Source organism: Myxocyprinus asiaticus, chromosome 15 (genome assembly GCF_019703515.2).
Source record: "Myxocyprinus asiaticus isolate MX2 ecotype Aquarium Trade chromosome 15, UBuf_Myxa_2, whole genome shotgun sequence".
Taxonomy (NCBI): Eukaryota; Metazoa; Chordata; class Actinopteri; order Cypriniformes; family Catostomidae; genus Myxocyprinus; species Myxocyprinus asiaticus.
In genome coordinates, this window is record NC_059358.1 from 48,291,143 (window position 1) to 48,312,865 (window position 21,723).

At 39.0% G+C, this 21,723-nt stretch overlaps 1 protein-coding gene across 1 annotated transcript in view; it reads right to left on the minus strand.

The window, feature by feature from the left end:
* arhgef2 (rho/rac guanine nucleotide exchange factor (GEF) 2) overlaps nucleotides 1-21,723 on the minus strand; it is an 83,805-nt gene that overhangs the window by 35,348 nt on the left and 26,734 nt on the right. The window contains exon 2 of the mRNA XM_051718028.1: nucleotides 2,863-3,025. Within this exon, the coding sequence (XP_051573988.1) occupies nucleotides 2,863-3,025 (163 nt within the window). The remainder of the gene's footprint in view (nucleotides 1-2,862; nucleotides 3,026-21,723) is intronic.

The window sequence follows — 21,723 nt, forward strand, 5'->3', positions numbered from 1 at the left end:
CATGACAGCCCGCCTGGAGTTTGCCAAAAGGCACCTGAAGGACTCTCAGACCATGAGAAACAAAGATTGAACTCTTTGGCCTGAATGGCAAGCGTCATGTCTGGAGGAAACCAGGTACCGCTCATCACCTGGCCAATACCATCCCTTCAGTGAAGCATGGTGGTGGCAGCATCATGCTGTGGGGATGTTTTTCAGCGGCAGGAACTGGGAGACTAGTCAGGGTCGAGGGAAAGATGAATGCAGCAATGTACAGAGACATCCTTGATGAAAACCTGCTCCAGAGCGCTCTGGACATCAGACCGGGGCAAAGGTTCATCTTCCAACAGGACAACGACCCTAAGCACACAGCCAAGATAACAAAGGAGTGGCTATGGGACAATTCTGTGAATGTCCTTGAGTGGTCCAGCCAGAGCCCTGACTTGAACCTGATTGAACATCTCTGGAGAGATCTGAAAATGGCTGTGCACCGACGCTCCCCATCCAACCTGATGGCGCTTGAGAGGTCCTGCAAAGAAGAATGGGAGAAACTGCCCAAAAATAGGTGTGCCAAGCTTGTAGCATCATACTCAAAAAGACTTGAGGCTGTAATTGGTGCCAAAGGTGCTTCAACAAAGTACTGAGCAAAGGCTGTGAATACTTATGTACATGTGATTTTTTTTTCGTTTTTTCGTTTTTTATTTTTAATAAATTTGCAAAGATTTCAAACAAACATCACATTGTCATTATGGGGTATTGTTTGTAGAATTTTGAGGAAAATAATTAATTGAATCCATTTTGGAATAAGGCTGTAACATAACAAAATGTGGAAAAATTTAAGCGCTGTGAATACTTTCCGGATGCACTGTACATAAAAATTATATTGAAATTAATTATGTGATTTGTGGAAGTATAGGACACTTGATGATTTAAATTTTAGAGTTCTGTGTGTTGTGCAGTATTAATATTACATTTTAAAATAATACAGTTTGCAATGTTTTCTTTTGGCCCACTGCCCTCAATCAAGTCTGATTTTTGGCCCTTCATAGGAAAAAGTTTGGGAGTCCCATATCGCCCAGCCCTATTCTCCCATTACAATGACTGCTGTCACTCACTGTAGGTTAATACTGTTTGAGCCCTGCAGTTCAGCTCAAGCTCACTGATGCTCTAAACAGAGTTCTGCACTCTCATGAACGCTCTCATTAAACATTAAGCTGTCTAAACAGAATAAATCAATTATTTACACTGTGTCTATGCCTTTGATTATAACGGCATCGTTTTAGTTTTGTCACGTTGATCTTTTGCAGTGTATTTAGGATATCATCTACGTTTCACGCTAGCGGTGCAACATGCAATAAATCCAAAATAATTCCAAAGTGCTTTTCACTTTTGCTCAACAGCTTCTATTCAAGTGTTAGGTGATGTTTCTTCAGTATTAATTTTCGTGTGCAACCGTGAACAGAAGTAAAACATAAAGCAAACATCTTGGCATCAGACTGTTTAAAACTTGCGTATTTGGATCAGTTTTCATTACTGATAGGATGGAGAACTAATTTAAGTGCCTCTGATTGGCCATTGCCAATTCACTGCTCAACGGACATGTCTGTGATTGGTTAGAATACTCAACCGCTGCAAAAACAAGGTGAAAATAGAAACAGTAACGTATTCATGGCAGCCGTAATTGTTATTAGCAATTAGTTTTTCATTTAATTGTGTAGCCCTAATCAAAACTTTTCTGGTAATGTTACAGCTTCTCATTCAAAATAGCCTGTGCAAAATTTACCGGTATTTTCGAAGGGGGCATGCTCACTCATGACCTGTAATCTAAAACTTGCAGTTCATTTCCTAGAAAAGGCTGTGTGTGTGAAAGCGACCATTGATTACTTGGACTAGTACTGTTTCAGTTTTGTGATATTAGTTGCTTTCATACAGCCTTTTCCAGAAAATTACCTGATAAGTTCAGTTTTGATGCTATGTGTGAACAGAGTCGTAAGATTAACGGTTTGAGCATGTACGAGGATGGGACGCGCTGATGTAAGTCTTCAGTCACTCTGGAGTTCAAAAAATGTCTTAAAATTGGACAGATTGTGACATTATTTCATTTAGTTGGAGGATATAAAAATATCTGATTTATAAAATATCTATATTTATATAGTCGTATAGAGAAATCTCAGTGTATGATGCTCAACGACTCAAATCTGAAGTCATACGGTGAGCAGCCAATGGAAATCGACTGTGCGGCGACGACACTGGACAATGAACAAATGGAGATGGTGAACAAGTGCTCAAAACGTTTAACGCCACTCACCTGCAACTCGCATCACAGTCCCCGACTTTCCACTCAAGACCGCACCCAAATGTGCTCGGCCCGTTTCTTTTTAGACTCAGAACAGAGAAGCAGCAACTTCAGTGGCAGTTCCCGTACATCCATGTTTCTTTACAGCTGTCATGTGTCTCCTAGAACGGGTGATTGTGTTGTCACATGAGTTTGTGATCAGATCAACTTGACAGCGGAGTAATCCTCAGTCGTTTAGTGTGTGATGCCCAGTCTGTATCCATTTACATCATCGGTAAGTGTATGATACCTGGTATTTTTAGATTCTGTAGTATCCTTTAGTTTACGTCAGAAACAAGTGCAGGTTTCTTATGTTGATAGTACATAAGACAGTTGACAGTATACTGCATGTTTCTCTCTAATCATTATCATTTGCACCTGATTGGTGGTGAATGAACTTTCCTGGAGAGAATGGAGATTTCTGCAGTGTTAAATAGCACACATGAGTTCAAAATATTTTAAATTTTGAAATACTCTTTTATCTCTCGGTATGGACAGACTGTTGCTGAAACATCATGTGTTGGGATGAGTGTGTTTCTGTAATGACTCACTTGGGCAGCTGAGGGCTTCTTTTGCAGTGATGCTCTTGTTGCAGGCGGAGCAGAGGGTGGTGGCAGACACCGTGAGCGAGGTGAACAGGTGACCGTTACTGTAACGTGCCTCACGCTCTTTTGTCTCTTTCTCCCGCGCCTTCAGGCGCTCCTTCTCTTTGTTCTGCACATATATGACAAAGAAGATCAGTTAAGAAACAAGAAGTCATTATAATCATCATATTGATTGATATTCTGGTTAACTAGTTAAACTAGTAAAAGTTTAACTATATAATATTTTTCATCATAGACTTTCTGTTTCCTCTTTTTTTATAATAAAGCAATGTGTAGTACTGTTTTGTTAGAGGTCCATGTTTCTTTACACATTACAGAGTCATTTCAATCAGTTCCACACAGGGAGGTTTAGTTATTCTATACTGATAAAGGTAAATTGGTATCGGAACAGAAAAAATGCAAAGTAAATACTGTAAAATTTACTTCAGTTTTGGTTGTGTTGATCATAAAATCTATTAAATAAATAGATTTTGAACAGCATCGTTTGGACCCTGTTGTAAAAATTTACAATTAATATTTTGGTAATGTACCAAGTTAGAAGGTCCCTGTATAATTAGTTGGAAGAGACTTGCTTAAGATAAATGGACATTATAACTGAAATATACACAAATGAATCAGATTTAGAATCAAATTAAATCATATCAAAATCGAATTGAGAGCTTGTGAATCAGAACTGAAAAAAATCTGTAAATCAGTACGATACCGAGGCCTAATGACATTGCTCTAGAACAGAACCATGTTAATATTTATTCCTCGCTAACTAGTATTATTCATGAGGGTGGTGTTAACTAATGGTTACAGATCTGGGTGGGTGATGTTGCAGGTTTAAATCCTGTGATCAGGGTGATTGTACCATTGTGCCCTTGAGCTAGACACTACAAACAGACTGTTAAATCATGCCTGGAGTTTGCCAGAAGCCTTGTGACCTGTGAACCTGCAACCTTTTGGAAGAAAATGTTGAGGTCTGATAACACTTAATCAATTTTTTGGCCCTGCAACCATTTAAGTCAATCCCTGGCATGCGTGGTGGTGGCAGGGGGAGGCTGTTTTTCAGCAGGTGGAGCTGGAAAGCGTGCTGGCATCAAGGGCAACATAGACAAAACCAAATACAGGCAAATCCCTCAGGAGAACCGGCTACAGTCAGTCAGAGATCTGTGTTTATGACTCGTCCAAAGCATCCATTTGAATTCATTTGTAAATCTGTGGTTTGACCTGAAAACTGCAGTCCACAGATTGTCTATATCTACTTTGGTAAATTTGCATTCAAGAAAGTGCAAATATTTCTCCACCTAAATGCGCAAAGCTCAAAGACATAGACATACACAAGAAGGCTGTAATTTGCTGCTAAAGAATAGTTGACTTCATGTTTCTTCAGTTTTTAATACTGGTGAAAAGAAAGTTCTTGAATAAAAAATATGTTTTGCTTCATAGAGCCCTTAAAATAAAGCCCAAACATGACCCGTACCCAAGACCGTGTGACCCAACCCAACCCGTCAGATTTCAAGACCAAACTCAACACGAACCTGAAATGGCTCAATCTCTTTAAAATTTCTTCACAAAGCAAGTCAATTTGTTGCAGTAGACTGTATTTTCTTAAACATTCGTATCAGTATAGTAACAGTAAACATACACAGTTTTAACAAGGTATGGCAGCCCCTCTGCGCACAAGTGCAAACATGAAAAAACATCGGCTTGCTATTTATCAAGTGCTGAATCTTTGCTTAGTGAAGAACAATCTGGAATCATGTGTAACAGTGTAACAGGCACATGAAGTCCTCCTTGCAACCTTAACTTCTTCAGAATGTCGAATCTTTGTGGCACCTGTGCTAAAACAAGCTAGACGCAGCGCAACAAATTTTTTCCACAAATGCATTTATTTATTTATTTATTTTCTCACAGTTTGGAACGCCCAATTCCCAATGTGTTTTTTAAGTCCTCGTGGTCACGTAGTGATCACGAGGACAATATATTAAACAGGTAAAATATTAAACAATATATTAAACAGGTAAAATATTAAACAGGTAAAAAAAAAATTTTTTTTGTTTTTTTTTGTACAAATCTCATTAATTTTTAGTTATAAATATCAAAAAGTTTTCTTAAGGTTTTTCCATTTCACCTGAATAAAATGTGCCTTTTCCAAAAACATTACAAAAAATATTACAGTCATGGGGGGGCTAAAGAACTACTCTCTGATTTCAACATGATCACACGGGAAGTATGTTAAAACAACAGCATTAAAACCAGGAAGTAATCGCGTTTACATAATCAGTGAAGGGGCGATTCAGAGGATGCATTTTTCCCTCTAACATAAAATTTTTCCTGCAATGACAGTTAGGTTCAGGTTTGATGTTTGTGTTGGGGGGTTCCGTCTATAAAATATGCATTCCTCTTTACTGAATTACAGCACAAACAGTTTAAAACAACTCGCTTTACAACTCGCTTTTGGCACCCCTCTGTGGACAGTTCACCTGGATAATGGAGCTCACACACGTCCATGCACCCAACAACAGTTACTGCTTTGGCCATTGGGGGGCAGTGTTTCAAATCAGTAAACACAGACCGATTTTATCTAAAGAAAAGTCAACCAACTGATTCAGATTTAACTGTGAGATCAGTCTGCTGCTTTATGGGTTTTATTTTTTATCACATGACAACAGAATGGCTCCTTGCATGTTGATAACACCGCCTGACTTTGATTTGGTTGACAAAGGTTTTTCAAATATTATTAATATCATAAAACAAAACTGGTTCACTGCTAATTTTTTAAGAAATAATAATAAAAATGTGGCTATTCCAAACTAATGCCAACATTTTTTTTCATGAATTTCATGAAGCTTTTAATGAAAATTGTCCTTTTTTTTTTCTAAATTGTCTCCAGATGGTAACCCCACTTGACATTTTTTACTTCAAGCCCCAGAAAAATATAAAAATCACTTTGAACTCAGAAACTGAAACACATTCATAATAGTAGAGCTGTCTTTAAGGAGAAGTTTTTTGTGAATTGCATTTTTAGGGTATATTTGAATAACTTTACACATAAAAAAAAAAATAGCGTCACGTCATTGACCCACATATATAAATCAAGATATGATGATATGATGTGATACAATGTCCAAACAGTCATCATGTGTAAAGGCGTTGAACAATGATGTGTGTGGTTCAGTGAGATTAAACATGCAGAGTAGAAATGAAGAAGAGCAGAAACATTCAAAAATGCATGTACTGCCTGAGACGGAAAAGGAAAGACATGTGATGCCAAGCAAGAGCTTTAACCAAACTGCCTATTGTCTGAGCAACTGCCATTACAAGCTTCATGGAAATAAGGTGTAACACAAACACAGCAGTCCAGCAGCCGATCATCCTGCAGTGGGAAACTGAAACACATCATCACAGTGCTAATAAACCTGTGACCACACCAGACATTTAATCTGTGTCATTTGAGGTTGTTAGTACAGATTAAGTATGTAGAAAGTGCACAACTCGCAGATATACTACTAAACAATAGGGATTATTAGAAGTCATCGTTTGGATGTTGAAATACTTTTTTTGTATCCCTGTATAATGTGCAGTGTCAACTAAGCCACTCGTAGGTTGACTTCCTGAAGAGTGTAAACATTGTTTGAGCATTCCAACAATTCGACTTCTGGTTTGACCTAAGGGGTGAGTTTGGGGCGGGGATACTGTATCTTTTTTCCGACCAATGGCAGATTGGAGGCGTGTTTGGGAAATAATTATTTTTGCAATTCCGTTTGGTAGACCTAAAGTTGACCGAAAAGATAATTTTTAAGCTGATGTGTGTAATTGGTTTTGAGGTTCAACTTTCTCGTATCCCAGCATAATATGCAGAAATAGGGGTGTAAAGAATTTGCGATTAGAAACTTTCATGATGCAAAACAAAGCCTTAATTATTAAAAGTTGGCAAAACCATTACTATCCCAAAGTATAATTTGGTCAAACGTGAACGCAGGACACATGACGCAAATTTCGTCATCAGCAGAGTGCTCGAGCACTGAATGCGCACTGCCTGATTTTTCTAACCAAAAATACTCTGAACACGAAGAATGCGCATGCGTCTGGAATTATTTGCACTAATTAGTGGGTCCACAAGGTGGTAAATGGCAACACTCACAGTTGAGCCGTTGCTGTCACGAAGAAGCGCTAGAAGAATATGTGATCGAGCTTTGTGCTTCTTCAATTAACGGCTATATAATTTAATATGTAACGTCTGTAACACATTATGATGCTTATTTAGGGAAATGATGCATGTATTATACCAACATATTATGCATAGGTCAAAACTGACTGCGCCCTCTGTTGGTCAAACTTTTTGTTGTTTAGAGTGATGGTAAAGCTGTACACGGCATTTTTCAAACCCACGATGCGAATCATCGCATTTTCGTATTGCAATATATACTTACACCCCATGAAGAAACAATTATAAGTAAACCATTTGTAGGCCGATTTCACATAAATCTGTACACTTTGACTCTATGGCATATTCAACATTCCTTTGTTTTCAATGATCTGTCCAGCCCAACACGACAACACTGACTCATGTCTCTCGACCAATGGTGTGAGTTTGAGGCAGACTATATGTTAGTTTGATTAACAGTAGATGAAGGGTGTATTCACAAAGTTGAAAACAATGTTTATTTTTGCAATTCCATTTGGTGGCGCTAGTGGCACAGAAATGACACACTTAAGCTGAAGTATTGAACTTTTTCTATGGTAAAATACTTTCTCCTAACCAGCCATTCATAGGTTAATTTTCTCGAAAAACTTTAAGCACTATGTCTCAGAAATTATATACTTCAGCTGTGTTTGTAAGTATTTTAATACATCACATGTATTCATATCAACCTACCCCTGTGCAATATTTTCAAATTTGTCAAAGTCTTAAAGGAAATCATGTATTCCCATTTTATTATATGTAATACAACAGTTAGTTCTGGTCCTCAAATCTGATTGGACAAGAGACTGAGTCTCACACCATCAACGCTCGACGCTTCACTGTTCGTATCACTCCTCTTGTGCTCATGCCGTTCTAAACTAAACTGTAAGAGCAGCGCAGATGTGTGTCTTTTAATTTTTCCCTGTGACATTAAAGGTTTTAGCCAGCAGGTGGCAAAAAAATAAAATTTGTATGCGTTATGAGCCAGTTCAGTTGACGTTCTTTCAGGTAGGGCACCAGCAAATTTTGATTGCTGAAGAGGTGCTAAATCATTGACAGGGGGAGCTGAGTTTTGGTCACTAAATATGTGCAAAACCCTGCATGGCTAATCGATTTTATTATCAGTTTGCACGTAGTGACAACAGAAGTGAAATCTCTACGCTGCAGCCTCAATAAAACATGCCACACACTTTCAGGGTTGTTTTCAGCTTTTTACAGTACTGTCTGAAGCACAGGTCCAGCAAAATAGTGTACCCTTATTGGGGGTCTGGGGACATGCTCCCCCGGGAAAAACTTTTTGAAAAAACAGCACTAAAGCATTTAACTCTGGTGACTTTAGGAGCAGCATTTTTACCTTTCGCTAGTATATATCTTGTGTAGTAATTAATGTACCTACAGGCTTCAAAGCACTGATAAAATACTTATTCACACAGCACATCCAGCACTAGTTAAAGTTCCTCAAAATCAGCTACCTTTAAAAAAAATGTAAAAATAAAATATGCTGCTGTGGCAGGACCATTGTATTGTTAGGGCCTGAAATTCATTTCTGAAAATGAGAGGGAAATCCCCCCTTACATGGCTCATATGTGGGGATTTACACACTTTGAGGGGGAATAAAACGCATAACACTAAAACGTCCAAAATTTTACAACAAACTCTAAATCTCATGGGGGGCTACTTTTCTCAGTTCCTGTATAGGTCAGATGAAAGGGTCAGAAATCAACTTTTTCATTAAGGGGCAATATTTGATTTCCAGGGGCATTTTTTTTACCTTTACAAGGGCAATTTTTTTCTATTCTAACCTTATAAAAATGACCCTGTCATCCTTTTAGACTAGAATTTAAACAATTAATTCAATTTGAAAAATGGCATGTTCTGTACATTGTATAATGTGCATTGTTACTGAAACAAAACCTCTTTTCTCATTCACATATTTCCAAACATTCTGGCTATTAAATGAGCATACTGTAGCCTACAAAACTAATGCACCGACAAAGAGGATTAGATGACAGCATTTCTCCAGATTTGGAATGAGCAGCTTACAAAAACCTGGCAACTCCTTCATGCCAATTGAATAAAACAATGCAAAAATAAACATTTCACAATGAAAATTAGTCAGAGATTTGATTCATACACTAAAAGTGGTTAAATGTAAAATTATTATTGTATCATTAATAATGTTTTATTTCACATCAAGCTATTAATCTAGATATTATTTTTGTTTATTATTATTATTATATTACACTGAAGCATATTGTTACATTATATTTTGTGTTCTCTCAGACCTGATTAACTTAAATACAGTATATAACATCCATCCCTCCCGCACTTTTGGCTTCTAGCTGTTGAGGAGGCTTTTCAAACAGAGAGATGTATAAGTGAGATGAACCGATGGGCAGGTAAGTAGGCTATAGCACAGGGAGTGACAGTGTTACTTACTAGGACAGTATATTTTGAACAAAAAGGACCAAACGGTCATGTAATTTAGCACGTGAGCATGACACCAAACTGCTGTGGAGCGTGAGAAGCAAGTGCCCGTTTGTGCGCATTAATGGCGCGAGCATCCACCACTGACTCTGCAACATCTGTACAACAGACGACACAAAACAAATTATGTTCAGTGAAAATTCCAATGAATATTTCAATGTATGTATTTGGAAGTAGGCCTATGGGCTATCAGATGTTATTAATAAAACAAAAGAACTCTTTGCGGGGGCATTTTTTGCCCCCATATTTTGAATTTAGGGGGCATTTTTGCCCAAAGCCCCCGTTAATTTCCGACCCTGGGTGGAGAGATGGAGATGAGAGATGTAACAGGTGTTTAACTCTTCACCATGCAGCTGTTACACAAAGCATTTAGGTATTTCTGCCTTTCTAGTCAAATGTGCTACATTATGACTGATGATGGAGCGCCAAGATATGAAAGGCGTCAGAACTATAGATCACTTCAACATCATACACTTGCAATGTTAACAGCTTTGTTAATTATTAACAGGAGAGATATCGCGTAGCTCGCAAATGGAGACGCAGTATAACACCATTTGCATGTCGAATTAACAGGTTTAGAAAAGTGCTCCCTCACTGTGTGCGCTCACACTAAACTCCACAAGCGCTCAACATGCTGCTGACAGTTGCACGAGACAGAACGGATTAACTTGCGTATCTTCTGGAATTACAGTTTGATACAAATGCAAGTTTATTGATTTGATTTGTTCATCTGTATCTATTGGTTTAATAATTCGCAGCTGCACTGTAATGTGAATAAAAGTGTGTGGGAATTTCCTGCGCTATGAACGTGGAACTTGCGGGAATGATTAAAATTGTGCGCTATACCCACAATCCCGTGCCAGGCCCTGTATTGTGATGGTATCAGATGGTAATACTGTGGTGCATTGATGTACACCATGGTATAAACATAGTACTCCGATGTATATGTAAAAACATACAATGATACTTTTTGATACCTGTTTGATTGGAAAATGTCTTTACCTTGAGTTGTTCAAAAGCTGCACATGCAGTTGTTGAACTTATTAAAGACATTATTCATCACTGTCAAACGAGGGATGCACTTGCAGGTTTGATTCAAAATATCACCATAACCATATGAACAGAGAGAGCTGTAAACTGACACCCACATGTTCTCTTAAAAAACAGCCATTTTATCGTAGTAAACGCCACACATTGTTCATGTAGAATTGTTGAGTGTAAAACATGTTGAAGATTAGCGGACAGGTGGTCAATTCATTAAAGGTACTATATGTAATATTTTTACTGCACTAAATCATAAAATGACCATAATATGTCATTAGAGAATTAGGCAACATGCTAAGTTGAAATACTGACTTCTCCGATAACAATGCCAGAGCCAGTATATTCTACTTTGAAGTTTCCATTCCGGGCCGGAATTTCTGTTTATGATTTGGCCTGTGTGATGCTGCCCACTGCCCATTTCCCAATAGTATTTCGACACCACCAGGTTGCCAGATTTGAACAAGTTTATAGGCAAACAACACTGCATGCTGCAGCCATGAAAGCCAACAAACGAACTGGATCAGAGGGAACAGATTCCACCCAACCTAAAAAGCCTCGCAATCCGTCTAAAAACCACCATGACCAGAGGCATAGTAAAACAAGGATAAATACTGGAGATGCCTTTGGAAGATGGAGACAGCTTAAAGCCCAGAAATCCTTTAAAATGGATGCCAAGTTGGCTAATTTGCATGTCAACATTCTGGCAACCCGCATGAGTTTCAAGTCTGAGGCAGGGAAGGCAACTATCCAATATTTTGAATTTTGACTGCAGTACCCATTTCAAACGCTTGTTGTCAATCTTACATATAGCACCTTTAAGCGACGTGCTGTTTCCTCAAAAAAGCAGTTTATTATTCTTGTCTCTGGTCTCCTCGCCAGTGAACCGCCATAAGAATGTCCATAAGACCGGTGCGTTATGCTTTTTTTTGCTAACTTTGCAGACTCAATTTGGAAGAAGGGCTCTGGTTGTTACAAAGCGGGGTCCGGGGTTGCTAGGTTACGGGGCTGCTCCACCATTACTGAGAGAGAGTTGTTGAGACATTATGCATTTCTCAATATGCATTCTTGTCTGTACTTGTGTTCTTGTGGACTTGTGAAACGTCATCAGTCGCAGCCAAAGTACTGTTCCAATTCAAAGTTGGCATCTAGCCAAGTACAGTCCAAATGCCCGGATGTGTTCTTGCTCTGCCCGTTTTAACATAGATGCATCAGGAGGTGACTTGTGTTGACTTGGGAGAGCCAAGTATCCCAGAATGCATTTCGCACCAACCAGCGGCAATGGCGGAGGAGAAAGCGCACAACTGTATGTTATAATTTTCGAAATACTACTGTTGTTGTGTCACGGAATGTAGTTTTACGATTTTTTAGGCGAGAATTTAGTTGTTTAAACTTCAAATCTGTGGTCAATTTATCAAGATATATTTATCAATAAGAAAATCTGCTCCGACGTTTTCTGAGATGTGATGTCCCGCTATCGATCAAGATGACCAGACGGTCAGCGCTCATGGTACCCTGCCGAGAACAGCCTTATCTCGGCAAGTCCTTTTGAAATTTGCAGCTGGCTCTGATGTCTCTGTAGTCGTGGCAATCCGGGTCTGATCCATTTTGATGCTTTTTGTCTAATGTCTAATTTTGTTTCTCCTCATTCATTTATTCACCAACATCCACAACAACAAACTTTTTCCTGATACTGGCTTTTTACATGTAGGCAACAGGAACACTCAAAATATACACATATTAATATTTTTAAAATGAAAACGAAAAGAGGCAGGGTTGTGTTTTATATCATGTTTCGTTTTAATGTAAATATAAATTACAATGAAGATAACCGGAGCAGGCACGTATTGCCAAGACCAGCTGAGATGGTGGCGTCATCAAGTACGCTGCTGTTCCAATTACAGAATGACCGTTCTGCGTCCTTCCGTCCTCGGGAATTTGTACTCCCAAGTCGAACTTGCCAAGTCCGAACTACCAAGTACGCAAGTCCGAACTTGGCATACTTGTTCTTGAGAAATGCCCATGCAGTTGGAGTGAGTGCACTTAATAAAGTTTCAACAGTTAAGTTTACCTCCTCATCTGCTCTGTGTATCATGACAGTAAATATTCCACTTGATTGTTTTTTGTTCTATTTATTTCATTTCTGTTTTTACAGAATGTGAAACACTCCAAACAATACAGTGCGTGAGCTGTCTGAACGATTCGGACCATTTTGCTAAACCATTTGACTTTCTTTGAAGGAATCGACTCAAATCAGTAATTCATTCGTAAATCTAGTTCTGATTCTAAACAGGCGACAGAAATACGGAACACATGACATGATTGCTAAAATATTGTCAGGGAAAATGTTTCTTCACACAATCTCCATACAGAGGCTAATCTGCTGGCTGTTATAAACATTTGCTGGGGGTGCTAAGGACTTTCTTGGGGAGGCTGAAGCACATGCTAGTCCCTCCCTAGTGCCGCCTCTGTGTTCTTTTGAGTTAGTGCACGTCAATCAGTAAGCAATTTCTTTGAAGTCATCGGCATTGTCTCTCACTCCATGATTGCTCGATTACTACTGTACACTACAGCTGAGAAATAGAGTTAAACTAACAGCTTCAGCATTAAGGTTTATCACAGCTGAGAGTCACAACAGACTAAGTAATCACACATAACCAAAGTGCTTATGTTACCAGAGTTTCACATTGGGAGGAGATGTAGAAACTGAGGAGACTGAGAGAACTGAAGAAACAGGGTTTTTCAGGTAGGCTACTGACAACTGTTTCGAAGCAAATTCAATGACATTCATCTTGCGTTCTAATGAAATAAGCTTCTCTTCTTTCATATTCTTCTTTTACGTGATTGTCGCGCATGCTATATCTGAAGCATGGAAGTGCGCGCCAGTCCAGGCTTCACCGTTTGTGCTCCACAGACAGGACAGCTTAAAGCGGGATCACACTAATTAATCCAGGTTTATTTCGTGGCACAAATTTCAAAACTTGCGTGACCTTTTGAATTCTACTGAGGTTTCAGTTTTTTACCTTGGTAAAAAACATAGTTTTTTAACTATGGAGGAATTCAAACATCTCAAACAGTGATAGAGTCTGACATTCTAACAAACACTGATGAGGAAAACAGCAAATGTGTCATGTGCCAACAATTGTGTTATCTGTTATGCTGATTTTTTAAACTACACATCATCACCCTTAATAAAATTCAGTTTGAATGATGTTAGATATTAGAAAACAAACTGGACATGTTTGCTTACAGATATTCAAATATTCTCTACAGTGATGAATCATTTAGTGCAGGGATGTCAATTTTCATAATTTTTCATAATGGATTGTCATAAAAATTAACGATCAATTGATGGTTAATATCGCAAAACGCATGTGGAGGACTCCAAATAATATGTGCATGTAGCATACTGTTTAAATATAATTAAAATTATTACACTTAAGAAATGTAAGTATTGTCATTTTCCTCTTAAAATATTCTTAGTTCAGTGTATTTTAATACATTTAGACAATGTTTGGTACAAATTTGTGAATTGTTTAATTACTGTTAATGAATTACTGTTAAAAATAACTACTATATATCACTTGATACACATTTGAGTTCATTAAAACTTCAATTTGTGGACTGTGGGATATTTTGGACCTTTGGACGCATTTTTTCTTTATTTAGTAGAAATTAAGTCAAATTAGGGGGGCCTGGGTAGCTCAGCGAGTAAAGACGCTGACTACCACCCCTGGAGTCGCAAGTTCGAATCCAGGCCGTACTGAGTGACTCCAGCCAGGTCTCCCAAGCAACCAAATTGCCCGGTTGCTAGGGAGGGTTGAGTCACATGGGGTAACCTCCTCATGGTCGCTATACAGTAATGTGGTTTGCTCTCTGTGGTTCGCATGGCGAGTTGTGCATGGATGCCGTGGAGAATAGCGTGAAGCCTCCAAACGCACTATGTTTCCACGGTAACGCACTCAGTGAGCCACGTGATAAGATGTGTGGATTGACTGTCTCAGACGCGGAGCCGACTGAGATTCGTCCTCCGCCACCCGGATTGAGGCGAGTCACTACGCCACCACGAGGACTCAGAGTGCATTGGGAATTGGGCATTCCAAATTAAAAAAAAAAGAAATTAAGTCAAATCATAACAAGCTGCGTAAACACAGTACATTTACATACCGATTCTCTGGTGATAGTGCGATGTCAGCTGAATGTGCCTTTGTGCTTTCACGACGATCACTGACGTAATAGTAGGTTGGAATGGAACGAGGAGATCAACAGTGCTTGTTGTCATGTTGTACACTCATGGTGTTAAAGTGTTCATTAATGTTCATTAATAGAGAAACACTCCAGCATTGTTTACATTAAGCCTGTTTCATCTCTGACTGTGCATTTGTAGGGCTCTTGTGAATTGTGTGAAGCGAATAAGACATGACATGCAGCACGCAAGCGCCCTCTAGCAGCGAGTAACTGTATAGACAGCCTTATCAAAGTCTGCTGTCATAATTAAGAATGCATTTGTCCTGAAATTTATTAATCAATGCTCAATACGCTTAACTGATCAAATTATTAACGACAATTAATCGACTTTTGATTAATCCTTATCATCCCTAATTTAGAGCCAAATGAAGTGTTTATTTAAGTAATATCACACGAGCAAGAGTGCGATATGGCCCTATATCAGCACTGCCGTGATTCGGCCGCAGGCCGTGTTTGGGACACGTGTTTGGAATGAATATTAAGTCAGTTAGTGTGGGTTAAGTGCACTGAGCTTTGGCATGTTTTAAACAGTCTTGAACACTTCCTGTCACGTACACGCGCACTCAAGTCGCCAAGACCGCAAGTGTGGGTATTGGGACAGGGCCTTAGTCAGCTTTCTGAAGATAGTGTCATTTTGGTCAAATGCATCCTATAATCATCCTATTTAATAGCCGTTCAAGCGGGGGTATTCCTCCCTATTTTGCGGTAGCTGGTGCGCAAGAGTCATTCACTATAGAAACCGCAATCTCTTCCGCCGTTTTGAACAGTATGTCCTCTCCAATGTGGAAACTCCGGTAAGAGGTAAGCTCCTTGAGTTTGTGTAATTAATCAGTCTGTTGTGTCTCTCAGCTGTGATGAGCCTTAATGCTTAAGCTGTTAGTTTAAAGCCGTTTTAAGTTAAAGGATAGGGAACGCTGGTGCATTTGGCTGCCGCTCCTCTCACCATTTAAATGTTTATTTATTTATTTTAATGGTAGTGCGGATTTTCGGAGCCTCAAAGTTTTACGTTTTTATAGTCTGAGCACTACTTCATTTATTCTTCATTACAATGTGGAATTACCTTTTAAACTTTGAACTGCTGTTATTATCTGTGACCTTCCTATGGTGGAGTAAACACTGCCGTCACCTTGCCCAGGATTTACATCACTTTGGGGCTACTGTGGATGTGGGGCCCTTCATGGCTTTAAGGTACACTGCATGGCAGCTACTAAATTTAAAATGGAACTATTATTTGCTGAAAGACACTCATGAACAATTTCAAAACAATGGAATATTGCGTCCAAAACGCTTCATGCATCGCAGTTCAGGACGCAGTTTTGTCTTAGTCTTCGACTGCCATTTCCATTCCACTGTTTCAGAATCAGAATCAGAATCCAAATGAGCTTTATTGCCAAGTATGCTTACATATAATAAAGAAGAAATAGAATGCACAATAAGACATACATACATATATATATATATATATATATATATATACACACACACACACACACACACACACACACACACACACACACACACACATACACATACACATACACATACTTAGTGCAAATCTAATACAAATCTGTTATATACAGTGCAAGGGAATGTAATGGCAGAAGAGGTTGGATGTGTTGGATAAATATAAAAAAGACTATACTGTGTATTGCACATAATTATTGCTCAATGGGGGAGTTTTAACTGTTCATGGATGGATAGCCTGAGGGAAAAAAAACTGTTCTTGTGCCTGACAGTTCTGGTGCTCAGAGCTCTGAAGTGTCGGCCAGAAGGCAAGAGTTCAGAAAGGGAGTGGGCAGGGTGAGTGGGGTTCAGAGTGATTTTTCCAGCCTTTTTACTCACTCTGGAAGTTCTTGAAAGGAGGGCAGGGGGCAATCAATAATCCTCTCAGCAGTCCGAACTGTCCTTTGTAGTCTTCTGATATCTGATTTTGTAACTGAACTAAACCAGACAGTTGTTGAAGTGCAGGAGGACAGACTCAATGACCGCTGAGTAGAAGTGCATCAGCAGCGCCTGTGGCAGGTTGAACTTCCTCAACTGGCAAAGGAAGTACAACCTCTGCTGGGCCTTTTTCGCAATGGAGTCAATGTGTGTCTCCCACTTCAGGTCCTGTGAGATGGTAGTGCCCAGGAACCTGAATGACTCCACTGCTGCCACAGTGCTGTTTAGAATGGTGAGGGGGGTCAGTGTTGTTCCTCCTGAAGTCCACATCATCTCCACCGTTTTGAGCATGTTCGGCGGAAAGCCAAAAGACTGTTTTATACTTGCGTAGGTTTTAACAATTTGACATCGCTTCCATGTCTGGAGGTTTCCCCATCTTCTTCTCCGTCTCAGAGTCTGATTAAAACTGCGTTATTTAACGCACGCTCTGTAAATAACAAGGCTCTGCTGTTATCGGACATTATAATAGAAAAAACTAGACTTTTTATGCTTAACAGAAACATGGCATAAACAGAGCGATGGTTTCCTCTTTAATCGAATTACTCCCAGGGGCTATGGATTGTTTGATCTCCCATTACTCTCTGGCAGAGGTGGGGGTATTATGGTGCTTCACAACCTAAAATACAACATAAGTCCTGTGTCTGTACCACAGTTCACTTTATTAGAATGCCTCGTTCTGAGTGTCTCTGCCCCTCACAGTACCATCATCGCTACAGTCTATAGGCCTCCAAAGACTAATGAAGCTTTTTTTGTCTGCGTTTGCTTATTTGTTGTCTCTGCTGTGCCTCAAGTTCAAGAGAATTCTTATTTTGGGTGACTTTAACATCCACACTGACTCAAAAGACTCAGTATTGACAAAGGACTTTGTCTTTATTGGAGTGTTTTGATTTGATCCAGTTTGTTGACTGTTCTACACATAACAAAGGCCACACCTTAGACCTTATTATTGCAAATGGTTCCTGAGTTTTCCTCTGTTGATTTAGGTCTTACTGACCATTTAGCCATCTTTTTTTAATATGGAACTACTAAAATTTTATTCTTCACACACTGTAAAATATTGTAAATGGAAATCTATTGATTTGTCAGCTTTTCCAAATTCTGTTGTTTCTTCTTTAAGTTGATTTTCTTCTTCTGATCTTCTTGAAGACAAGCTTTCTCTGTTAAACACTGTTCTCACATCTGGCTTAGATGATTTTGCTCCACTGAAATCACGGACTATCTCTTCTTTGCGTTCTGCTCCGTGGTATAATGACGGTTGAAGGTTGGTTGTAAAATGGAGCGAAAGTGGCGTCTTTCTGGCCTGAACGTATATTACCAGGCTTGGAAAGACAACTTACATGATTACAAAGAAGAAATCAGATCTGCCAGATCCTGTTATTTTTCTGAAATAATTGTAAATAATCAAAATAATCCAAGACATCTTTTCGATACTATTAATAGATTGCTCAAATGTAATTGTTCTACCACCTTGCCTGCATCACCTCCACTGTGTAACATGTTTCTAGTCTTTTTTAGCACTAAGATAGGATAAGATGTCTATTCTTGCTACCACATCTGTCTTTTCGGTTTCATTTCTCAGCCCATCTTGTTTCTCCGGCACCCCTCTCTCAAATTTCTCTCAACTCGACCATTTTACTCAAGTAATGAGGTATCACGTATGAAAGCTACCACTAGCATAGTTGATCCTCTAGTACCAACTAGTATATTCAAATCCTATTTTTTTATTTCTTTCTATGTAAAGTGCCTTGAGAGGCCTCTTTAAAGGTGCTATATAAAATAAAGTTTATTATTATTATTAAAGCTATTTCCTGGCTTTAGTAGTGTAGTAGTAATACGAGCGATCACGTAGTGCTGACGAATGAAAACACTGACTGACGCTGACACACTTCACGTCACCTAACTGGCTTATATTACACACAAAAATTTCTTTTGCTGCCACCTGCTGGCTAAAATATGTAATTAAAAAAAATTATGTAAAGACTGAGACATATACAGTAGCTCTTAACACATATGCACTGCTCTTACACTTTAGTTTAGAATGGCACGAACACAAGCAGAGTGATACAAACAGTGATGAGACCATCAGTACTCATGGAGCGTCTCTCATCCAATCCAAGGACTGGAACTAACTGGTGTGTGTGTTTGTGTGTGTATATATATATATATATATATATATATATATATATATATATATATATATATATATATATATATATATATATATATACACACACACACACACACACATACATACCATACATATACACACTCACACACACACACCGATCAGCCACAACATTTAAACCAACTGCCTTATATCGTATAGGTCCCCCTCGTGCCGCCAAAACAGTGCCAACTCGCATCTCAGAATAGCATTCTGAGATGCTATTCTTCTCACCACAATTGTACAGAGTGGTTGTCTGAGTTATCATAGACTTTGTTAGTTTGAACCAGTCTGGCCAACAGGCATTTCCGTCCACATAACTGCCGCTCACTGGATGTTTTTTGTTTTTTGGCACCATTCTGATTAAAGTCTAAAGACTGTTGTGTGTGAAAATCCCAGGAGATCAGCAGTTACAGAAATACTCAAACCAGCCCATCTGGCACCCCGTCAAGGAATGGACTCCACAAGACCTCTGGAGGTGTCCTGTGGTATCTGGCACCAAGATGTTAGCAGCAGATCCTTCAAATCCTGTAAGTTGCAAGGTGGGGACTCCATGGATTGGACTTGTTGGTCCAGCACTTCCCAGCTCAATCGGATTGAGATCTGGGGAATTTGGAGGCCAAGTCAACACCTTGAACTCTGTCATGATCCTCAAACCATTCCTGAACAATTTTTGCAGTGTGGCAGGGCGAATTATCCTGCTGAAAGAGGCTACTGCCATCAGGGAATACCATTGCCATGAAGGGGTGTATGCTGTCAGCAACAATCTTTTGGTAGGTGGTACGTGTCAAAGTAACATCCACCAGGACCCAAGGTTTCCCAGCATCACAGTGCCTCCGCCGGCCTGCCTTCTTCCCATAGTGCATCCTACTGCCATCTCTTCCCCAGGTAAATGACGCACATGCACCTGGCCGTCCACATGATCTAAAAGAAAATGTGATTCATCAGACCAGGCCACCTTCTTCCATTGCTCCATGGTCCAGTTCTGATGCTCACGTGCCCATTGTAGGTGCTTTCGGCGGTGGACAGGGGTCAGCATGGGCACTCTGACTGGTTTGCGGCTACGTTTCTGTTAAAATGTTGCTGTTGTTTACCAGTTGTTTAATAAGAAATGTTATCATTGATAAAATATAACTAAAATAATAATTTCGTTTCTAATTGTTCAATGTAAATTTTTGTTAGTCTTTGAAATGGAATGTTTATTTTTATTTTTTATTAAATATATATGACATTAAATGCCCATTCTTTGTTCCTTTAAGTACTATTATTAACAACATGAACATGTAGGAAATCATATTCTCATGTAAAAGTCAAATGGGTACACTTTAAAATAAGGTTCCATTTGTTAACATTAGTTAACTACATTTGTTAACATGAATAACAATGAGCAACACTTTTTCAGCATTTGTTAATCTTGGTTAATTTCAAAATGTATTTATATATTTCTAAAATTAAAAGTTGTTTATGTTAACATTAGTTAATGCACTATGAACTAACAAAGAACAATTGTGTGTTTATACATTAACATTAACCAAGATTAATAAATAATGGTTAAAAATATCATTCATTGTTCATTCATGATACCTACTGCATTAACTAATGTCAACAAATGGAACCTTATTGAGAAGTGTTACCATTAAATGTTTAAGATGTGAAAACAGCACGTTTTAAATCTAATAAAGCAAACAAAATGTAAGAAATTATGCTTCAAAACAAAGCATGAGCCCGGAGACTGCTGTGGCTCTATTAGCTCCGCCCCTAACCTCCGGCCTGGTGCTACTGTCCTGAAACTGCTGTGATGTATGGCTCTGCTGATAGATATATCTCGATCCGTGACGTAAGAATGTTGTTCCATGCACAAGTGCGTTTTTTTTTTTTGTTTTTTTTTTACTGTTGTATAAAAGCAATATCACACAAGCAGGAGTGCTGTATGTATCAGACCTCATATAGGGGCATATAGAAATATTTTTGTTTTTATTAAAGGCTTGTGACATGCTGATGAATAAAGCTACATTTAGAATGATAAAGCATTATGGTCTAAAGGCACTCTGGAACCACGTTAACTTATGCGGTGCCTCGTCTACTCACATGCGGGGAAAAGAGGTGATGCATGCAGAGCGGGACAGGGCATAAATGAAGCGTGTTCTGTGCTAGAGAGAGATATTCAAAAATACAGCGCAGAAAGCTGCTCACTAGAGACTATGAGAGGGTGCAACCATCGCCATGAAGTCTTGCGGTCCAGATGGAATCAATGCATTGTATTGCAATTTATGTCAGTTACAATAGCAAGGCAGCTAACGTTAGCAACTACATATAGTCTGAGAAAGTCAAGAAATGACATCACGATTGAAAAATCCTTGACTTCCAGCTGGAAATTTCATGACAGGATAGCACAAACATACACTATATTGCCAAAAGTATTCACTCACCCATCCAAATAATTGAATTCAGGTGTTCCAATCACTTCCATGGCCACAGGTGTATAAAATGAAGCACCTAGGCATGCAGACTGCTTCTACAAACATTTGTGAAAGAATGGGCCGCTCTCAGGAGCTCAGTGAATTCCAGCGTGGTACTGTGATAGGATGCCACCTGTGCAACAAGTCCAGTCGTGAAATTTCCTCGCTACTAAATATTCCACAGTCAACTGTCAGTGGTATTATAACAAAGTGGAAGCGATTGGGAATGACAGCAACTTGTAACCACGTAAAATGACAGAGTGGGGTCAGCGGATGCTGAGGCGCATAGTGCGCAG